At 37.8% G+C, this 20,458-nt stretch overlaps 1 protein-coding gene across 1 annotated transcript in view; it reads left to right on the top strand.

The window, feature by feature from the left end:
* ARHGAP19 (Rho GTPase activating protein 19) overlaps nt 1-20,458 on the top strand; it is a 63,492-nt gene that overhangs the window by 19,801 nt on the left and 23,233 nt on the right. Inside the window, exons 2-6 of the mRNA XM_025991331.2 lie at nt 6,407-6,672; nt 7,963-8,043; nt 9,892-10,101; nt 12,277-12,503; nt 15,157-15,243. Coding sequence (XP_025847116.1) covers nt 6,407-6,672; nt 7,963-8,043; nt 9,892-10,101; nt 12,277-12,503; nt 15,157-15,243 — 871 coding nt within the window. The remainder of the gene's footprint in view (nt 1-6,406; nt 6,673-7,962; nt 8,044-9,891; nt 10,102-12,276; nt 12,504-15,156; nt 15,244-20,458) is intronic.

Below are 20,458 nucleotides of genomic sequence, written 5' to 3'. Positions count from 1 at the left end.
AAAAGATTTCACAGGAACTCTACTTTCAGAAAGCAATTCCATGACAGTCTCACTTATGAATGTATATGGAAAAACCCAAACTATTAGTAAACCAAATTCAGCAATATATAAAAATGATAATATAACAACATTCAGTATTCTAGAAGTGCAAGATTGGTTTAACATTAATCAGTGTCATTCACCACATTAACAAAATAAAGGAGAAAAATCATATCCTCAATAGATGCACAACAAATTGATAAAATTAAGCACTGACTCATGATAATAAATAAATAACCCTTAGCAAACTAGGAATAAAAAGATATTGCCTGAATCTGATAGTTTTTCCCAAAATGATGGACAGGGAAAGATACCATCCTTCAATTTGCTAATCCTTGGTTTTTTTTTTTTTTTTTTTTTTTTTTTGTTTTTGAGAGATTGTGTGCACTCATGTGAGTGAGGGAGTAGGGGCAGAGGGAGAAGCAGAAGCAGACTCCCTGCTGAGCAGGGAGCCTGAGGCCCCAGGATCATGACCTAAGCCAAAGGTAGATACTTAACAGACTGAGCCACCCAGGTGCCCCAGAGAGAGAGAATCTTAAGCAGGCTTCACCACACAGCACAGGGTCTGGCTCGGGCTCAATCTCACAATCCTGAGATCATGACCTGAGACGAAATCAGGAGTCAGAGGCTTAACCAACTGAGCCACCCAGGTACCCCTACCCTTGTAAGTTTTATTTAAATTTTTTTTTTATCTTTTAAAATATTTTATTTATTTATTCATGAGAGACATACAGAGAGAGGCAGAGACATAGGCAGAAGGAGAAGCAGGTTCCCTGCAGGGAGCCTGATGTAGGTGGGACTTGATCCCTGGACTCGGGCACTGAGCCACCCAAGTGCCCCCCTACCCTTGTAACTTTTATTTTATTATTTTCCCTTGTAACTTTTAAAGTTGAGATTCCTTTCATGTTTGTTAGTCACTTAGGGCTCCTCTTCTGTGAATTATTTGATCATATCTTTTGTCTAATTTTCTTTGAGTGTATTTTTTTTTTTAAGATTTTATTTATTCATGAGAGACACACACACAGAGAGGCAGAGACACAGGCAGGGGGAGAAGCAGGCCCCTGGGACTCTGGGTACGCGCCCTGAGCTGAAGGCAGACGCTCAACTGCTGAGCCACCCAGGCATCCCTGAGTGTATTTTTCTTATAAATTTTAGACTGATAAACTCTGAATACTAATCCTTTTTTTTTTTTAAAGATTTTTTAAAAATTTTTATTTATTTATGATAGTCACAGAGAGAGAGAGAGGCAGAGACATAGGCAGAGGGAGAAGCAGGCTCCATGCACCGGGAGCCTGATGTGGGATTCGATCCCGGGTCTCCAGGATCACGCCCTAGGCCAAAGGCAGGCGCCAAACCACTGCGCCACCCAGGGATTCCCTACTAATCCTTTTATATGCATAACATTTTTTCCCCCAGTTTATGCCTTTTTTATTTTAATGTTTTAAATCTATTTATTTATTATGAATGGGTAGTATGTTCATATGAATCAAAAATCCAGAAAATACAGGGGGATCCCTGGGTGGTTCAGTGGTTTAGCGCCTGCCTTTGGCTCAGGGTGTGATCCTGGAGTCCCACATCGGGCTCCCTGCAGGGAGCCTGTTTCTCCCTCTGCCTGTGACTCCTCTCTCTCTCTTTCTCTCTCTCATGAATAAATAAATAAAATCTTAAAAAAATAATCCAGAAAATACAAAAGAACATACAATGAGAAATTTTTCTCCCACTCCTGTTTTTTTCATCCAGTTCCTCTCTCCAGAGGCATTTTGACTTCATTTTTAAAGACCTTTGTTCATAATGTCATTTGTTTTACACACATTTAAAATTTTAATATAATTAAATGTATCAATCTTTTCTTTGTGGATTGTGCTTTTTATGCCTTAAGACACATTTCCGCTGCCTCATTTATTCTTCTTTGCTCTTGTCTAAACTTTTTAAAGTTTGGCTTTTCTTTTCTTTTCTTTTCTTTTTTTTTAAAGATTTTTATTATTTATTTATTCATAGACACAGAGAGAGAGGCAGAGACACAGGCAGAGGGAGAAGCAGGCTCCACGCAGGGAACCTGATGTGGGACAGGATCCCAGGTCTCCAGAATCACACCCCAGGCTGCAGGCAGCGCCAAACCGCTGCGCCACTGGGGCTGCCCAAAGTTTGGCTTTTCAAAAATATTTAGATCTTTATTCTATCTTTTGTATGTGATGTGAGGTAGGGATAATCCTTCCTTCCATACTGTAAGAGTACTTGTCCTTATTCTCTTACATTATGTGATTGTTTTGTCTAATACAAGTTTTAGCATGATGGGAGACTACTATTGAGCTTCATCTACGCGTTGGCAAATACAATGAACTGGTCCAGTTTTTTACTTCTGTTTTGTTCCTACTTGCAGATGACTGCCTAGAGTTCTGATAAGTACTGCCTTTCAGGCCCCATAATGTGTCCTTGTGTCCTCTAACATGTCTGGAATTTCTGTAGGCTGTGATGGGGCAGGGCAAGGAGGTTCCTTTGTCACAACAAACAAGGAGAAAGCTTTTTTCCTGTCTCTTCGATTTACCAATGCCTCATCAGAAGCTTTCAGCACTTATGTAAGAAATTAATTTTTTTTCTTGAACTTAAGCAAACTTAGACTTTGTTTTAAAATAAGATACTATAGAGTAGGAAGTTGTTCTTGCTTAAATATAGGGTTCTTTTCTTTGTCCTAGAAGTCTCTTAAATTCTTAATCATGTTCCTTGGTATTCTCAGCTTTATGTTGTGATATTGTATAATCTGTGGAACAGGATTAACAGGCTGTGTGGTATGGAGGTAATTAAAAAATGTAACCCAGTGTATCAGTCTTTTCCATCTCCCATCTTCCATTTTACTTCTTTTTAAACTATTTCTCTGTGTTACATCCTGGCTTACTAGATCCTTCACTCAGAAAAAGTGAAGAAGGGGAAATAAAACACTGGGTTAAAGACATTGAAATGGGGCAAGGGGCAAAACAAGAGTGAATGATCACAGGAAGGAAAGAGAAAAGCTGAAGGAGAAAAGAAACAGATTGCTTGTTACCTGTGGGTTAGCACTCCAGGGGAACTTTTTCTGGTATTTGTGAACAGAGAGGGGAGCCTTGAACTTACTTATTCTTCTACCTGTTTTACCTGTTTAGGAGAGGGCGGGCTTGGGGGTGATGGCTAGCTAGGAAGGACTGTATTGAGAAACTATTAGTTATTGCTTTGTGCATCTAGCTCCTTTCTTATTTTTGTATTTGATCCGGTTTAGTGCTGAAAGGTCATCTGTGATGGAAGTTTTAGAATCTTAACTGAATATTGCTCCAGATATTAATAAAATAAAGGTCTGAAGGTTATATGTCTATATGTGTTTCTACTTCAGGAATATAATGGATGCTATTCATGTATATTTATGTGTTAGAACTAATTTGATCTGAAATCTGTTTTTCAGAATTAAAAGGGATTTGAAGTCCATAAAATGATAGTTTATTTTTTAAAAAAGATTTTACTTATTTATTCATGAGAGACACACAGAGAGAGGCAGAGACACAGGCAGAGGGAGCCTCCATGCAGGGAGCCCGATGTGGAACTTGATCCCAGAACTCGGGATCACAACCTGACCCAAAGGCAGACGCTCAACCACTGAGCCACCCAGGTGCCCCATAAAATGATAGTTTAGACTCAGTAAATTATAAGACTCTTTTCAGTGCTAACACATTTCATGATTTTTTTGGCTCTCAGAGTAGTGATTTCTCATTGGCAGTGATTATAAACAGTAGTTTTATATTGACTCATGTTTCTTAAAACATGTTTCTTAAATCAGCTGACACTAAAAAAGAGGTTTTGTCAATGGCTTAGGATACAGTTGCTTTTGATTTTAATTGCTTTATAATCATTGGCACCTTTATAGGGAAAATAATCTTTCCTTGTGTGTAAAAAGGTCAAGTCAATAAGCAGTTTAAGGTCTTTCTTTAATGATTTTTTGGTTTGAGAATACATATTCATAATTTAAAATTTTTATGTGAATTCTTATATTATCATTTCAGAGAAAAGGAATTTAGTAGCCACCAATTGAAGATTTGGACTGTTGATTAAAATTATGTAATAATTTTTCAAGGAAGTAGTGACAAACTTTGAAGCTTTCCTGTGCTTTGTTTTCATTATACCATTATTAAATTTCTTTTTAAGGTTTTGTTTATTCATGAGAGACACTGAGAGAGAGAGAGAGAGAGAGAGAGAGAGGCAGAGACACAAGGCAGAGGGAGAAGCAGGGTCCATACAGGGAGCCTGATGTGGAACTCGATCCTCGCATTCCAGGATCACGCCCTGGGCTGAAGGCAGGTGTTAAACCACTGAGCCACCCAGGGTTCCCCCTTACTAAAAATTTTTCATGTAGTGCTGACAAAGGAGATTTAGGTTACTGATATTTAATATTTAGAATGTAATTTTTTCCTAGAACAATGTTTTGGTACCTGTGATGTTGTGGAAGACTTTTAAGTTGTGATATTTATTTATTTATTTATTTATTTATTTATTTATTTAATTTATTTATTTATTGGAATGTTTGTACTGTCAGGTGAATTTCAACTTTGCCTGACAGATGTGATGACTTGTCCTTTTTGGCTTGTGTTCTGTCCACTCATTGGTTATATAATAGGTGACTGTTTATATAATAAGGATTAGAACAAGCCGTTAGAGATAATTGATAATGGATACAAACAAGTGGTGTTTTATCTGCTACCAGAGATGGAATAATATAATTCTTATATGTAACATGTTAAAAGTACAAAGGAGTATAGCAGTTAGGCATTGGAAAACAATGAATAGGGAAGAAAATATTTCTTGAGAATCAAGGGAGTTTTGCTAGGAATATAGCCTGAGTAATGTAGGAGAAAACCAGCTAAGATCAGGGGCCAACAGAACATATCTGCTTAGTATTATTCAATGACAGAAAAGTGAAATTAGGAGCAAGATAGAGTGCCCTAGAGAGAAGAATGTGTCTGAACAAAGGTTGGACTTAAATGATGGACAGAGGCATCAAGCGTTGAAGGATTTTAAAATAAAACCAATTTCTGGACCTGGTTAAGGTAGAATTAATATCTATTTATTCTATTTTATTGTATTATTTTTAAACAGTTTTTGAAAAAGATTATTTATTTATTTGAGAGAGAGAGAGAGAGAGAGAGAAAGCATAAGCAGAGCAGAAGGAGAGGGAGAAGCAGACTCCTTGCTGAGCAGGAAGCCTGACATGGGGCTGGATCCCAGGACCCTGGGATCATATCCTGAGCTGAAGGAAGACCCTTAACCAACTGAGCTACCCAGATGCCCCAATATCTATTTTATATAACTATAAATGCCTTCCATTCTGGTGAAGGCTTTTCAATTATGAGAAACAGAATCCAAGGGCAGCTGGCTTAATTAAAACCGGCTGATACTAGAATATGCCTATGTATGCTCCCTGGTTGGAAGGAGGGTCTGCTTCTTCCTCTCCCTCTGCTCGTCCCCCCTCGCCCCTCCAACTGGTGCTCTCTTCCTCCTGCTGCAAAATAAATAAATAAAATCTTAAAAAATTTTTTTTCTGTTTAGGGACCCAGGAACTAAAGAACCTTATGGGTAGAGTAAATGTCTTCAAAAGGTCTACTGCACTGTTTAGATGTAGTTTTAGCTGTTATATAAGCTCATACTATTGTCATGTGGTTTCTGTGGCATTTGAGACTGGCCTAAATATGGTACTGTCAGCAGTTGGGACACTACATGGGAAATACTGTGTAGTACTGGCTGTATTCCCAAGAAGGCTTTAATTTGATATTACCCATTGTTGTGTTAGGGGGAACAGCTGTAGGTCTAGTGTCTTACAAGTATTTAACAGTAATAATTCAGGCTTTGACTGTTTTAATAAGGAAATATGATCTATATGACTACCAAATTTAATATACTGTTAGACTTGGGAGGCTGTAAGAATCTATATCTTTTTATGGCATATGCCTGAATTAAGGGGAAAAATTGGGTCATATTTATTAATTAATTTATTTTTAAAGATTTTATTAGAGAGAAAGAGAGAGCATGTGTATACGAGCATGCATGAGCAGTGGGGAGGGGCAGAGGGAGAGGAGAGGTTGACTCCACACTGAGCAGGGAGTCTGGTCTTATTCAGAGGTTATTTGGTCTTTTCATTAAATGAACTTCCTAAGTATCTAGATGAGTATAACCTAAATAGCAACAAGCTTAAATTGTCTTCTTTTGACAGTCACTAGATTAAGGATTAGGTTTTTCAAAAGACCAATATATAGATTAACCCACAGAAAGAGTGAATAATTGTATGGCTTAGAGAGCGGGAGAAACTTGCAAAAACGATCCTCCTAAAGTGTCTTCTGTTTAATTTTTCCAGTGATGCCATCTGTAATTTTGTTATCTGCAATGACTCCTCCCTTCGAGGGCAACCCATTATATTCAATCCTGACTTTTTTGTGGAGAAACTCCGACATGAGAAACCTGAGGAGTTCACCGAGTTGGTGGTCAGCAATATTACAAGGCTCATTGACTTACCTGGAACCGAGTTGGCTCAGCTGATGGGGGAAGTGGACCTTAAATTGCCTGGTGGGGCCGGCCCAGCATCTGGATTCTTCCGGTCTCTAATGTCTCTTAAGCGAAAGGGTAGGGGATGTGTCTGTGAAGGGTGAACAGGTCTCAGCTGCTCCCTGGACTTAATCTCCTAACATTTGCACATTCACTGAGTTGCTATTATGTACAGTATTTTTTTGGTCATTTTTCTCATTTTCATAAGTAGTAAAATCTTAAATTAGCAATAAAAAATTTAAAAAGTAGATAAATTGAAGTGAGTATATCAGTTCCTGAGAGAGATGACATGATTTAGTTTAGGTAGTTATCAGGGACACCTTGATTTTTATGCCCTATGACATAGCTGGAGGGTACAGTAAAGAAAGTTTGAACATTTTTTTATTGCAGTTCTCAAATGTTTTCATTCCATAGAATGCTTTGATAAGGCAAATACCTATGAGTCACCCAAAATATAAGCCTTCCTAGAAAATTAATTATAGCACTGCTTTTGATAAGATATTAAAGAGGTACTATCTTATTAAGCATAAGAAAAAATTTTATTTTTTATTTTTATTTTTTTTAAAGATTTATTTTTATTTATTTATGATAGTCACAGAGAGAGAGAGGCAGAGACACAGGCAGAGGGAGAAGCAGGCTCCATGCACCGGGAGCCGGACGTGGCATTCGATCCCGGGTCTCCAGGATCGTGCCCTGGGCCAAAGGCAGGCGCTAAACCGCTGCGCCACCCAGGGATCCCAAGAAAAAATTTTAAAGTAGAAAAAAAAATTAGCAATACATCAGGCCCTATACCAATGCTAGTGGATAATTTGTAATACTTTGACAATTGTGGCTCTAAATTCTATTTGTTTCTTTGTTTATTTATTTATCTATCTATTTTAATGGTTTTATTTATGATTCTTAAAGAGTATGGCTATGAGCTGGGGGAGGGGCAGAGAGAGAGGAAAAAAGAGAATCTCGTGTGGACTCTGCACGAGTGCAGAGCTTAATGCAGGATTTGATCTCAGGCCCCTGAGATTATGACCTGAGCTGAAATCAAGAGTCAGATGCTCAACTTCCTGAGCCACCCAGGCACCTCCCTGGTTTTCACTTTAAAGTTAAACATCAACAAGCATCAACATTGCTACTTAAATAAGAAGATGGTCTTTGCCTTTAAGGAACCTATAGTCTAATATTAAACTTGCAGAGAATTGATTGAAAGTTGTTAAATTTTTGGATGTACTTCCAGCTTTAAGGTTTTTCTTTACTAAACTTGTGAAAGTATTTGCTGAACTGTAACATAGGATGCTTGAGTGGCTTTAAGAATGATGATTTTTGTGCTATTTGTGGAAAATATAGCCCTGTTCTGTCATATGATTTTTTTTTTAGAAAAAGGAGTGGTATTTGGATCCCCGTTGACAGAGGAAGGCATTGCCCAGATATACCAACTGATTGAGTATCTACACAAAAGTAAGACTACTCAAGATTTTTGTTCTTTGTTAATGAAGAGTTGTTAGTTTTGTTGAAAGCTAACTTCCTTGAGTTAGTAGGTGGCAATGAACAAAAGACACTAACCAATGATAATTTTTAAGTGGCATGTTTCTAAATATATTTCCTTTTATTTAATTAATTTTTAAAAGATTTTATTTATTTATTCATGAGAGACAGACACAGGCAGAGAGAAAAGCAGGCTCCACCTAGGGAGCCTGATGTGGGACTCGATCCTGGGACTCCCAAGATCACACCCCGGGCCGAAGGCAGGTGCCAAACTGCTGAGCCACCCAGGGACCCTCAATATATTTCCTTTTAAATTTCATCTCATGGGCAGCCCAGGTGGCTCAGCAGTTTAGTGCCGCCTTCAGTCCAGGGCCTGATCCTGGAGACCTGGGATCAAGTCCCACGTCAGGCTCCCTGCATGGAGCCTGCTTCTCCCTTTGCCTGTGTCTTTGCCTCTCTCTTTCATTCTCTCTCTCTCTCTTTCTCTCTCTCTCTCTCTCTGTGTTTCTTATGAGTAAATAAATAAAATCCTTAGAAATTTTTTTCATCTCATATATTGATTTGTTTTATACTCTCAAAGATGTAGATAAATTTGATAGTATCTATGAAATCATATTTTCCCCTTGACTCAGGTTTTTTTTTTTTCCTGGAAAAATACATTGTTCCTAAGAATCAATTCTTTACTCAAGGGAACATGATTTATCACCAAAGATACTTTTCATTTCTGTAATTCTATAATTCAAATACACTCTTTGCTTAATTCCTATTCATTTTGTGGTAGTCCTGCTGGTTATGCCATTGCTCTAGGTGCTTGGTACAGTTGAATGTATGTGAAATGTGTAGTATATGTGATGCTTTGATAAATTCAATACAAATGTTTATTTATGACATTTTATGTGGGGCACTGTGGTTGGAGCTAGAGCAGAAGTTGTAAACTGATAGTGTAAGGACTTGAGTCCTCTGTGTTCATGTTTTGTTAGGTTGGCAAAGGATTAAATTAAAAATCAGTTATCAGTGAGGAATAAGGAAAGTCCAGGTTTTTGAATTCTTTGGATGATAGGAAGATCTAGTACCTGGGGGCCCCCACTTGGACACAGTCAGCTAGAGCACAAGTATGTGCTCTCTAGTTTGTTTTGATTCCCTTTCATTCATTTACTATTACCTGTCTGGCCCTCTGGGCATTTGAACTTGAACCCCTGAATTAGGGGGCTATGTAAAAATAAATACATGCCTAAGCTGAAAACATGAACTCTCATGGTTTTCACAGATTGAACCAAAACTATCATTCCCATCTTTTTTTATCCTCTTATATTAGCTTAGAACCTAGTTGGAAGGGAAGAACAGTTTGGTTGGAATGATCCTAAGCTTCTGGAAATCTCAGACCAAAAGGAGATCTGGTAGGTTAGAGTTCTAATTTCTGGGGCAGTGCAGAGGCTCTCAATTCATTTTGGACTGGGAAACCATTTAGAGGAGGAGCAAACTTCCACAGATGAATTCATCCCCTCCAAAGTCTGAGATGACCAGAGGGGAAGGGGCCTTCTAGGAGATTTGGCTTTCTTCCAACTTATTTTTCAAGCTCATCCAGTCATTCAGTCTCCAGATGTGCCTGGTCCTGGGCAGACCATTTTCAGGTACTCAGGGATGTTCAGATAAGTCTTGGGGGCTAGTAGGTTCAAAATTTTTCTGGGAAAAGGGGAAAAAAGCCTCCTTCAAGATCTTTATAAAGGGTCTTTCAAATATAAAGTAGTCTCTTAGATGACTTAATTTTAATTTCTTTTTGCTTCCTTTTTGCATGTCCTCTGTTTTTTCCATGCTAAACAGACTTGAGAGTAGAGGGTTTGTTTAGAGTACCAGGGAATAGTGTCCGACAGCAGATTTTAAGAGATGCTCTCAATAATGGAACTGATATTGACTTGGAATCAGGGGAGTTTCATTCAAATGACGTTGCTACCTTGCTGAAGATGTTTCTGGGAGAGTTACCTGAGCCCTTGCTGACTCATAAACATTTCCATGCGCACCTCAAAATTGCTGGTGAGTATGGGAGATGAGAAGAAGATGTAAATAAATATCTTTTGACTGAGTAAAGTTGTTTGGAATTTTCTGTTGTTTGTACAGCAGTACTTCTAAAATTGGTTAAGACTTCATGATATTTTGGGCTCTCTGGATAGTACTGGCCAATGAAGTTTGATTTAATCAAGTGTTTTTCTTGCTAAATCAATTTCTTTGATGATAAATTCTGGGTTTTATTTATTCTTGTGTCCCTGGTGGATCCTAGCGTTGTGCTTTGAACATTTTAGTTGCTCAATAAATGAGTACTTTTCATTGGATTGATTCACATACTCGAGATGGTTACAGATTTGCTATATTTGCCTTAGTTTGGGGCTTTTGCTAAGTATTACTATGCCTTAATTGAGATAATTTCTAATCTTGGAAACTCGGTTTTTGAAAATAACTTTGTTTTCTAAATAGGCAATACACTCACATGGCTCAAAATTCAAAAGATTCAAAAGAGTATACAATGAAAAGCCTGTCTCCCACCTCTGTTCCCCAATTACCCAGTTTTTCTTCCCAGAGGCAACCAATACTATTGATTTCTAATGTATCCTTCCACAGGTATTTTATACATTTACAAACAAGTACTTACATATATTCTTTTTCCCTCTTTTTATGCGATAAGAGGGTATTAGATACATGGTTCTGTGGTTTGCTTTGTTCACTTATGTCTTGGAGGATGTTCCATTTTCAGCTCATATTTTCCTCATTCTCTTTTATGTCTGTGTGGTAGGGAATTCATTCTTAAATTGCATAGCTCTTAGGCTGCTATAGGCTCTAAGTGCACACAGCATCAAAATCTATACTGCATTTACTTGGTTTTGTGCCCATGGGCATTTTCCTCTTCTAATTTTAAGGAAAATAGAAGTTTTTTTTTTTTTTATGTTGAGTAATTTTTATTACTTAACTAGCTTTAATTTCTAAAATCTAATGAGATTGGATTTTTTTTTAGCACTCTCAGTGACAATCTGGATTATATAAATGAATACATGTTATTAGAATGTTATATAACTTCATAATTATTTTGGAGTGAAAAAAGTTGGATCTTGAAAAGATATGGAAAATACTGATATGTTTTTGATAAGTGTTAACACGAAGAATGTTTATTCTGATTACTTTAGTACAATGTTTGAAATCCTCTGCTCCACCACCCCATGACTCAGTGTTCTTTGTAATCATATTGAGGTGTGGCACAGTTGTAACATTTGCTATGCCTTGGTGATAACTGGGAGGGAATTTTGTTTTCAATTTCATGTCAACAGGGAATAGTTTCTAGAAATATTACCTACCTTTCCTAACATTGGAATTATTATTGAATTTAAATAGTTTAAACAACACACTATAATCATTTTCAGGTCTACATGAATTATATCCAAATCATTATTATTTGTGTTCTTTGAAGTTCCGATTATTCAGGGGACTGTTTTTTATTGATAACCTGTATAGCCTCTTAGGGGAGAAACAGTGATTCTGATTCCTTGAGGAGCTGTGTGGATCATCCCCATTATCAGTACATTATTCACTGTTATACTTCTTTTAGCTGTAAAATATCTGGGTGAGGAAAAGTGAAGGGGGTGGCATAATCAAAGATCTGTGTGGACATGTTTTCATTTCTCTATATACCTAAGAATATATCCACCTAAGAATGGAATTGCAGCGTCATATGGTAACACTACTTTTAGCTTTCTGAGGAACTGCCAAACTGTTTTCCAAAGTGCACCATTTTACATTCTCACCAGTAATGTAGGAGGGCTTAATTTTCTCAACATTCTTGACAACACTTTTTATTTTCAGATTTTTTTTGGTAATAGCCGTACTAGTGGATATGAAATAGTAGCTCATTATGGTTTTAATATACTTTTCCCTGATAAGTAATGATACAGAGTAAACAAATGCTTATTGGCCATTTGTATATCTTATTTATAGGAATGTCTATTCAGGTCTTTTGCCTATTTAAAAATTTTTTTGGTCTTTTTATTATTGGATTGCATTGACATTATACTTTGTTATTATATTTTGCAGTAATCTCTGTTTATGCCTGATTCTTTTTTCTTCTTTTTTTGATTGGAGTTGAGGGGAGGATAATAGTGGACATGTTGATTTTTCTTACTTGTATTTTTATCCTCCTTTGCAATAATTTCTTTTGTTCTCAAGATTTGATGCAGTTTGATGATAAAGGAAACAAGACCAATGTACCAGATAAGGAGAGGCAAATTGAGGCTCTCCAGTTGCTCTTCCTCATTCTTCCTCCACCCAATCGTAACTTGCTGAAGTTATTGCTTGATCTCCTGTACCAGACAGCAAAGAAACAAGACAAGAATAAGATGTCTGCCTATAACCTTGCCCTTATGTTTGCACCCCATGTCCTGTGGCCAAAAAATGTGAGTGTTGAGGGGAAGAGCAAATACTGCTTGGTTTTCTTGGGCTGGGCCTCATTCTCTGGCTATACCTTGGTGAGGTTATCAAGGGTCCAAGGTCTACTCTTCAGCTTTACAAGGTTAGAAACATACTTTATTGGCTCATTTAGGAGTCATCAACTGGAAGGGGCCAGTTCTTGTAACCTCATGTATAAATCAATCTCATAAACCTGAAATACAGTTTATTAGTGGAAGCTCTTAGTGGAAAATTATAGCTACTAACTAAACTAGAGGACTCATTTTGGCTGGTCACTATATATTCCTTCTTGATAGGAACAAATTGATTTCTGAAGATTGCATGGTATAAATTTAGACTAGAGCCGTACAGTTTTACAGGTTAATGTTACTAAGCTTTTAGGTAAGGTGATATAGAGCAATCCTGCCTTATCCTAACTTTTCTATTTCCTGTAGATATGCTCTCCTTGGATAAAGCTGAATTTTTTTTTTTTTTTTTTATATCTGAGAACATGGCTTTCTCACTGACTTATGTGAGAAATAAATGATTAGAAGTCATTTATTTATTTATTTATATTTATTTATTTATTTATTTATTTATTTATTTATTTATTAAATTTTTATTTATTTATGATAGTCACAGAGAGAGAGAGAGAGAGGCAGAGACATAGACAGAGGGAGAAGCAGGCTCCATGCACCGGGAGCCCGACGTGGGATTCGATCCCGGGTCTCCAGGATCGCGCCCTGGGCCAAAGGCAGGCGCCAAACCGCTGCACCACCCAGGGATCCCTATTTATTTATTTTTAAAATTAGAAGTCTTTTAAACTAATTTTTAACCTGGAGGGACATAGCTTTATGTTCCTGCCCATTCATAATATAGGCTTTACTGTGTAATGGAATCGGGAGCCAGAATATTTGCGTTGGAAGTTGCATCCTTTACCCTTTTTATGCTTAGGCTCTTCCTCTGTAATCTGGGCATAAATTAGCACTTTAACACTTATAAAGTTGTTAGAATATAATAGAAATAGATAGGATATAGTAATTTATAAAAGATTTTTGGGATTATAAGAGATGAGAAAAAGAAGATTAAGGAGACTAGTTGTGGGGTGCCTGATTGGCTCAGTTGGTAGAACATGTGGCTCTTGATCTTGGGGGTCGTGAGTTCTAGCCTCACGTTGAGTTTTGAGAATTTACTTTATTAAAAAAAAAAAAAAAAAAAAAGGAGGACAGTTGTGTGGAACACTTTACCTAACAATTAACTAGTGAAAAAATGTAATGTGAAAAAATGTCATGTTCTAGGCGGGAAGAACCTCTTCCCAGACGGAGGTGGGGTGGGGTAAGAAGAAAAGGACACATCAACATTTATTCATGTTAAGGAGATCAAACCTCCTAATGAAAGAATTTTAGAGCCAGCCAACTGAAATTTTGAAAAAAGAGTGAGTAATCTGTGCCTATACAAAGAAATATTAAGAGATCTTGGTAAAAGCAAACAGATTAAGTAATAAAGATGGATGTTGAGAGTGAGGGCTTTGGGACAATAGAGATGCTCAAATACTTTTAAAAAAGAGGCAGGAGAAACAAAAAGAAAATGATTGACCATTTGTGTTTTTAAGAAACAGATGTCACGTTTGGTATCAATTAGTAGTGACAATTCTCTAAAACCCTTGGAGAAATTCCAGTTTCTCCAAAGATGCAGTGTCCTTGGTGGTTGGTATAGATTCTGTTCTCCCTGCCCATTAAAAAAAATATTTGGGGGATCCCTGGGTGGCGCAGCGGTTTGGCGCCTGCCTTTGGCCCAGGGCGCGATCCTGGAGACCGGGGTTGGAGTCCCACATCGGGCTTCCGGTGCATGGAGCCTGCTTCTCCCTCTGCCTGTGTCTCTGCCTCTCATTCTCTCTCTCTCTCTCTCTCTCTCTGTGACTATCATAAATAAATAAAAAAAATTAAAACAAATATTTGGGGGGGAATCCCTGGGTGGCTCAGCGATTTAACGCCTGCCTTTGGCCCAGGGCATGATGCTGGAGTCCTGGGATCAAGTCCCACTTCAGGCTCCTGCATGGAGCCTGCTTCTCCCTCTGCCTGTGTCTCTGCCTGTCTCTCTCTGTGTGTCTATCATGAATAAATAAATAAAATCTTTAAAAATAAATAAATAAAAATAAAAAGAAATTTAAATTTATTTATTTGTGAGAGACAGCAAAAGGCAGAGATGCAGGCAGAGGGAGAAGCAGACTCCTCGAGGGGAGCCCGATGTGGGACTCGATCCTGGGACTCCAGGACCACACCCTGAGCCAAAGGCAGACACTTAACCACTGAGCCACCCAGGCGTCCCAACTTCCTGCCCATTTTGAATCCCAGACTAGATTTTCTTTACCAACTCTGCTTGCATGTATTCTCAAGCAGAATTAGGAAACAAAGATTGGTTCTCAAGGATTTCTTGAGATTTCTTGGTGATTTCAGGGATATATGGTTTCTCCTAGTTTATGTTATATTCAGTAGAAACCTGCTGAACCAAAAAGCCTTTCCAGAATTATTATTTTAGAGGCACCTTTGTTAGAGAAGGAAACCACTATACCTCTTAAAGACTTATTGGTAAGTAAATGGAGTATCTCTTCTACCTCCCAGCTCTTAATCCCCCTCTTTTGGTTTCTTTTCCTCTGAATAGGTCACAGCAAATGACCTCCAAGAGAATATCACAAAGTTGAACAATGGGATGGCTTTTATGATTAAACACTCACAGAAACTTTTTAAGGTAGGTTAAGTGTGATGGGATTTTGTTGGTAATAAGACAAGGAGGTTGAAGCATGGTGGGATCGTCAGCAGCACTAGAAGGATGACTAATAAGAAAGGTCTTGACTGGGACATGAAACCAGATTGGACAGTGGCAAAACCCAGAGAAAATAACCAAGGTGGGGAAGAATAGGAAGGTACCTGGAGGCTGAGTAGGATAATTGGTTCTACCCTGAGTCATCCTTCTTTTTTATGAAAGTGGGTGTGTATTGGCAGTTGAGTGAGTTTATCCTGGTTACTTGCTACCAGTAGAATTTTGAGGGTCTGTACTAGTGGTCTGACAAGTGTACATTGTCTCCTTTCATTTTGTACCCTTTGTCCCTTTTAGTCCAAACTTATCAGTGTTTCTGCCCACATAGTTTTCTCAGCTGTCTGGTTCTGTCGATTTCAGAGGGATTCACTCCATTAGACAAAAGCTACATATACAGATCTTTTGAAGACAAACCCTTTTCCACCACGGTCTCTTGCAGAGAGACAGGCTGAAGTTGAGGGACAATACCTTTCACCTTCTTAGAGGTCCTCTGGTTTGATTGAGAGGATCTTTATTCTCTTGAAAAGTTCCTTTGTATGACTGAAAGTTGTGACCTTTTGATGTTTATAAGATTCAAACAAAAAATTGTATAGTCATATCCTTGGCCTTTTCTTTATAGCACACTTTCTTATAATGAATTTCTTAATTTTAACATCTTGCCATCTGGAAAGATTGAGAATTAAGAGAGCATTTCACTAAGTACTTCAATAAGTAGAATCAATTTTTTGTGATTGGCTTATTTCATTTAGCATGCTTTCATCATTTAGCACAGTTCATCCATGTTGTACCATTTGTCAGAATTTCCTCTTTTTTTTTTTTAAGGATGAGTAATATTCCTTTCATTCTATGCACCACATTTATCATTTGTTAAGGACACTTGGATTGCTCCCATGTTTTAACTCTTGTGGATAATGCTGCTATGAACATGGGTGTACAGATAGCTTTTTTGAGACACTGCTTTTAATTCTTTGGGGTATATACCCAGAAGTAGAATTACTGGGTCATATAGTAATTCTATTGGAACTGCCATACTGTTTAATATAGCAGCTGTATCATTTTACATTCCTGCCAGTGATGTACAAGGTTTCCCATTTCTTCACATCCTCACCAATACTTATTCTGTTATTTTGTGTTTTTTTTTCTTTTTTGATAATAGCGATGAAGTGGTATGTTGTAGTTTTGGTTTGCATTTCCTTAATGATTAGAGAGGTTTTAAACATCTTTTCACATGCTTATTGCCTATCTATATGTCTTCTTTGGAGAAATGTCTATTCATGGCCTTTCCCCATTTTTGAATTGGGTTCTTTTATTGTTGAGTTGTAGGAATTCTTTATATATCTGGATAGATATATGATGTGCAAATATTTTCTCCCATTCTGTGGGTTGCCTTTTTACTCAGTTGATAGAGTCTTGCTATACACAATTGAAAAACTTTGTGAATTCCCCATTTGTTTATTTTTTTCCTTTTGTTGCCTGTGCCTTTGGTGTCATATGCAAGGAATCATTGCCAAATCCAGAAGCTTTTGTCCTATGCTTTTTAAAAAGAATGTTATAGTTTTAGGTCTTATATTTAGGTTATGAATCTATTTTAAGTTAGTTTTTCTTTATGGTGTTAGGTAAGTGTCCAACCTTATTCTAATGCTGTATCTAGTTTTTCTAGCACCATTTGTTGAAAACCTGTCCTTTGTCCATTGAGTAGTCATGGCACACTTATTGAAAATCATTTGACTGTATATGTGAAGGTTTATTTCTGGACTTAGTTTAATCAGTTAGTCTGTGTATTTGTCTTTATACCAGTACCACAGTATTTTGATGACTGTAGCTTTATAGTAATGTAGGGTATGAACATGGAGGCCACCCTAGGATTTATCAATTCTAGAATGGGGAGTGATCCAGGGTCCAGAGTTTAGAAATGAAAGATCAGAATCTTAGTAGGCTGGAAAATAAAGGGTCAGGGCCACATCAGGGGCTTGAGTGCTGAGGTCAAAGATTATCATCAGTTAGAGGTCAAGATCTAGATAGATACGTAAATTAGAATAGTAGACAAAGGACAACAGGACAGAGATTTTTTTTTTTGGTTATTTGTTTTTGTTTTTTTGAGAGAGAGAGAGCATGAGCACGCAGTGGGGGTGGGCAGAGGCAAGGGGAGAGGGAGAGAAAGAATCCCAAACACATTCTGTGTTGGGCATGGAGCCTGATATGGGACATGATCTCATGACCAAAATCAAGAGTTGGACGTTCAGCTGATGAGCCACCCACATGCCCTGAGTGAATGATTTTTAATGATGAACAAAGATCTTTCAAACCTGTTCTTTATATACTTCCTATTGAGGGGAACAACCTGTTCTAAAGCATGTGATTATGGAGAGGAAGGCAGTTACCTGACAGTAGTTGTGAATCAAAATGGGGAATTTCTAGTACCTAATAGAACTCTCCTTCATCAAATTCTCTTCTTACTATTGCTATAGGTTAACTTTTCATAGTCTACCACTCATAAGTTAAAAAAGAGGTGGGATCTCTGAGATCTCACTGTACCCCAGGGTTTCTAGCCTTCCACCTTTGGATCTCTCTACCTGTGGAGTCCTTTCTCCCTTGTCCATTGTCTAGTGTACATAATTCAAGTATACAATGGAGTTGTACTTAACTATGAAGGATTTTAAGTGACTTAACACAAATTTGTTATCCTAACAGTTCTGTAGGTCATAAGTCTATAGGAGTCTCACTGGGCTAAAATCAGGTTTGGCAGGGCTGCATTCATTTCTGGATGTTCTAGGAGAGCATTTGTTTACTTGCCTTCTCCCAACTTCTAGAGGTTACCTACATTCCTTGGCTCATGGTTCCCTTCCTTTGTCTTCAAGGCTAGCAATATTGTGTCTATCTGTTATTTCTAACTACAGCTGGGAATGTTTCTCGGCTTTTAAGGACCCATGTGGATAATCTAGGTAATCTCCCCATTGCACAGTTCTTATCTTAAAAAAAATTTTTTTTTAAAGATTTTATTTATTTATCCATGAGAGCCACAGAGAGGCAGAGACATAGGCAGAAGGAGAAGCAGACTCCTTGCAGGGAGCACGATGCAGGACTTGATCCCCAGACCTTGGGATCATGCCCTGAGCCGAAGGCAGACGCTCAACTGCTGAGCTACCCAGGTATCCCACAAGGTTCTTAACTTAACCACACCAACAAAATCCCTTTTACCATATAATATATCACTGTGAAGGGTTTTTAGAATAGAAATCATACAAATCTTAGAAATAAAACAAGAGTATGGTCTTCTAGATGTAATTCAGCTTGGTATAGTTCTAATTATTAGACCCTTTCAAACATTCTGTTTTTTACTCTTTTTTTTTTTCCTTTTCTAAGATCCCTGTTTCAGCCCCTCATCTTTTGGGCTTTGGTTCTTGTTTGCTATTTTATCTTTGTTTCCAGACTAGCATGAGGACTCTATGAGCCTCTGTTGATCTCTGAAGGAGAGAAAGAACATTTCTTTTGAGGTTTATTTTGGTCTTAGGTCTCTCCTCTTTGATATTCCCATCAGACCTGTTGTCCTTATGGGCCCCTGCCTCACTACTTTGTCTGATTAGGTTCTTCCCTGAGCTTTTCCTTTGGATGAAAAATGATTGATTGTTCTCTATGCTCTATCACTTTTTCTGAGGTCCTGTTTTATCCCAGGTTTGTTGTTCTTGTGCTTTGTTGTGTCTTCTTGTTCTCAGGCTTCTTTGGATGGACTTTTTACCTCCTAATCCTCAGATTCTGTGTTGCCTCATTCTGTGTTCTTTGTATTTTTTTTCCCTTAAAATTCTTCCTATTTATAGTTCTAGCCTCTGCTATTATCAGTCCTTGTGACCAGCAGTTTGAAGTTTAGTTTTTAGTTGTTTTTTTTTAAGATTTATTTATTTATTTGATAAAGAGTCCCCTTCCCCCATCCCATGCTTTCAAGGGGGGGCAGGAAAGAGATTCTCAAGCCGATTCCCCACTGAGTGCAGAACTGGACACAGTGCCGGACTTGGGGCTTGATGCTTGATCCCACAACCCATGAGATCATGACTTGAGCTGAAACCAAGAGTTGGAGGCCCAACTGATTGAACCACCCAGATGCCCCTGACCCAGTCTGGTTTTGTCTCCCCAACCCAAGTCACAGTATCTTTTCTTAGGGACTTATAACCATCTACATTTAAGGCTAATTCCCATTTTATGTGGGAAGGCCTTTTGTTGATTCTCCCTGAACAGTAAAATACTTAACACCTCCAGGTTTTCTTTTCTTTCTTTCTTTTTTTTTTTTTTTTAAAGATTTTGTTTACTTATCATGAGAGACACACAGAGGCAGAGACACAGGCAGAGGGAGAAGCAGGCTCCATGCAGGGAGCCCAATGTGGGACTCGATCCCGGGTCCCCAGCATCATGCCCTGGGCCGAAGGCAGGGGTTAAACTGCTTAGCCACCCAGGGATCCCCACCTCCAGGTTTTCATTTAAGCCCATCTGCTGGGGCACCTGGGTGGCTCAGTGGTTGAGCGTCTGCCTTCAGCTCAGGTTGTGATCCCGGGGTCCTGGGATTGAGTCCTGCATCAGGCTCCCTGTGAGGAGGCTACTTCTCCCTCTGCCTATGTCTCTGCCTCTCTTTCTGTGTCTCTCATGAATAAATAGATAAAATCTTTAATCCTTTGGTTTTTGAGCTCTACCTTATAGTTTACGAAGGTAAAAATTAAACTGTAGATGTCATAAAGTTTTTGTCTCAAGACTCTTTTTAAAACTTTATTATGAAGTTTTTCAAATATAGATAAAAGTTGAAAAACAGTGAATACTCATACAACTCTAAGATTTAACATATGTTACTATTGGCCATATTTGCTTTATCTTACTCCATATATTCATGCTTTTGTTTTTGTTTTTGGTTGAACCCCTGATGTAAATTGTAGATATCATGGAACTTTACATCTAAGTACTTAAGCATATATTTCCTAAGAATAAGAACATTCTTATAATGGTTAGAGTACCATTATCATGTCTAAGAAAATTATTAAGAATTTCATATTAGCTAATATTCAATACAGATTCAAATTCCCCCAGTTGTCTTAAGAGTGTATTTCATAGCTCCTGTTTTTAATTATGAAAGCTAATCGAGGTTTATGTATTGCTTTTGATTATT

The sequence above is a fragment of the Vulpes vulpes genome, chromosome 15 (genome assembly GCF_048418805.1).
Source record: "Vulpes vulpes isolate BD-2025 chromosome 15, VulVul3, whole genome shotgun sequence".
NCBI classification, from domain to species: domain Eukaryota; kingdom Metazoa; phylum Chordata; class Mammalia; order Carnivora; family Canidae; genus Vulpes; species Vulpes vulpes.
The sequence above is the reverse complement of the archived record's forward strand: the minus strand, read 5'-3'. Positions and strand labels throughout refer to the sequence as shown.